Below are 243 nucleotides of genomic sequence, written 5' to 3' on the forward strand. Positions count from 1 at the left end.
TACCAGCCGACCTGCATCGTTCTACAGGTCAGTGAGCAGTTCTGGATCTGTGATGCAGTTTTCATCTGTTTAATTTCCACTTGTTATCTCAGCTAAATAATCTTTTAGTGTGTGAGAACAGCAGATGCTCCTGTGTCAGTGTGATCAGGGTCAGATGAAGTGAATACGTCTCATTAACGGATTATAGGCTGTGTGTAATTGTAGGATGATTGCTGACACATTGTAATGCTGTGTGTGTGTGTG

General features: G+C 42.4%; 1 protein-coding gene across 1 annotated transcript in view; it reads left to right on the forward strand.

The window, feature by feature from the left end:
- Positions 1-243, forward strand: part of hdac3 (histone deacetylase 3) — a 19,816-nt gene that overhangs the window by 14,809 nt on the left and 4,764 nt on the right. The window contains exon 9 of the mRNA XM_035668995.1: positions 1-51. Coding sequence (XP_035524888.1) covers positions 1-51 — 51 coding nt within the window. The remainder of the gene's footprint in view (positions 52-243) is intronic.

Source organism: Morone saxatilis, unplaced genomic scaffold (genome assembly GCF_004916995.1).
Source record: "Morone saxatilis isolate NCDOM2014 unplaced genomic scaffold, NCSU_SB_2.0 Contig22, whole genome shotgun sequence".
NCBI lineage: Eukaryota > Metazoa > Chordata > Actinopteri > Moronidae > Morone > Morone saxatilis.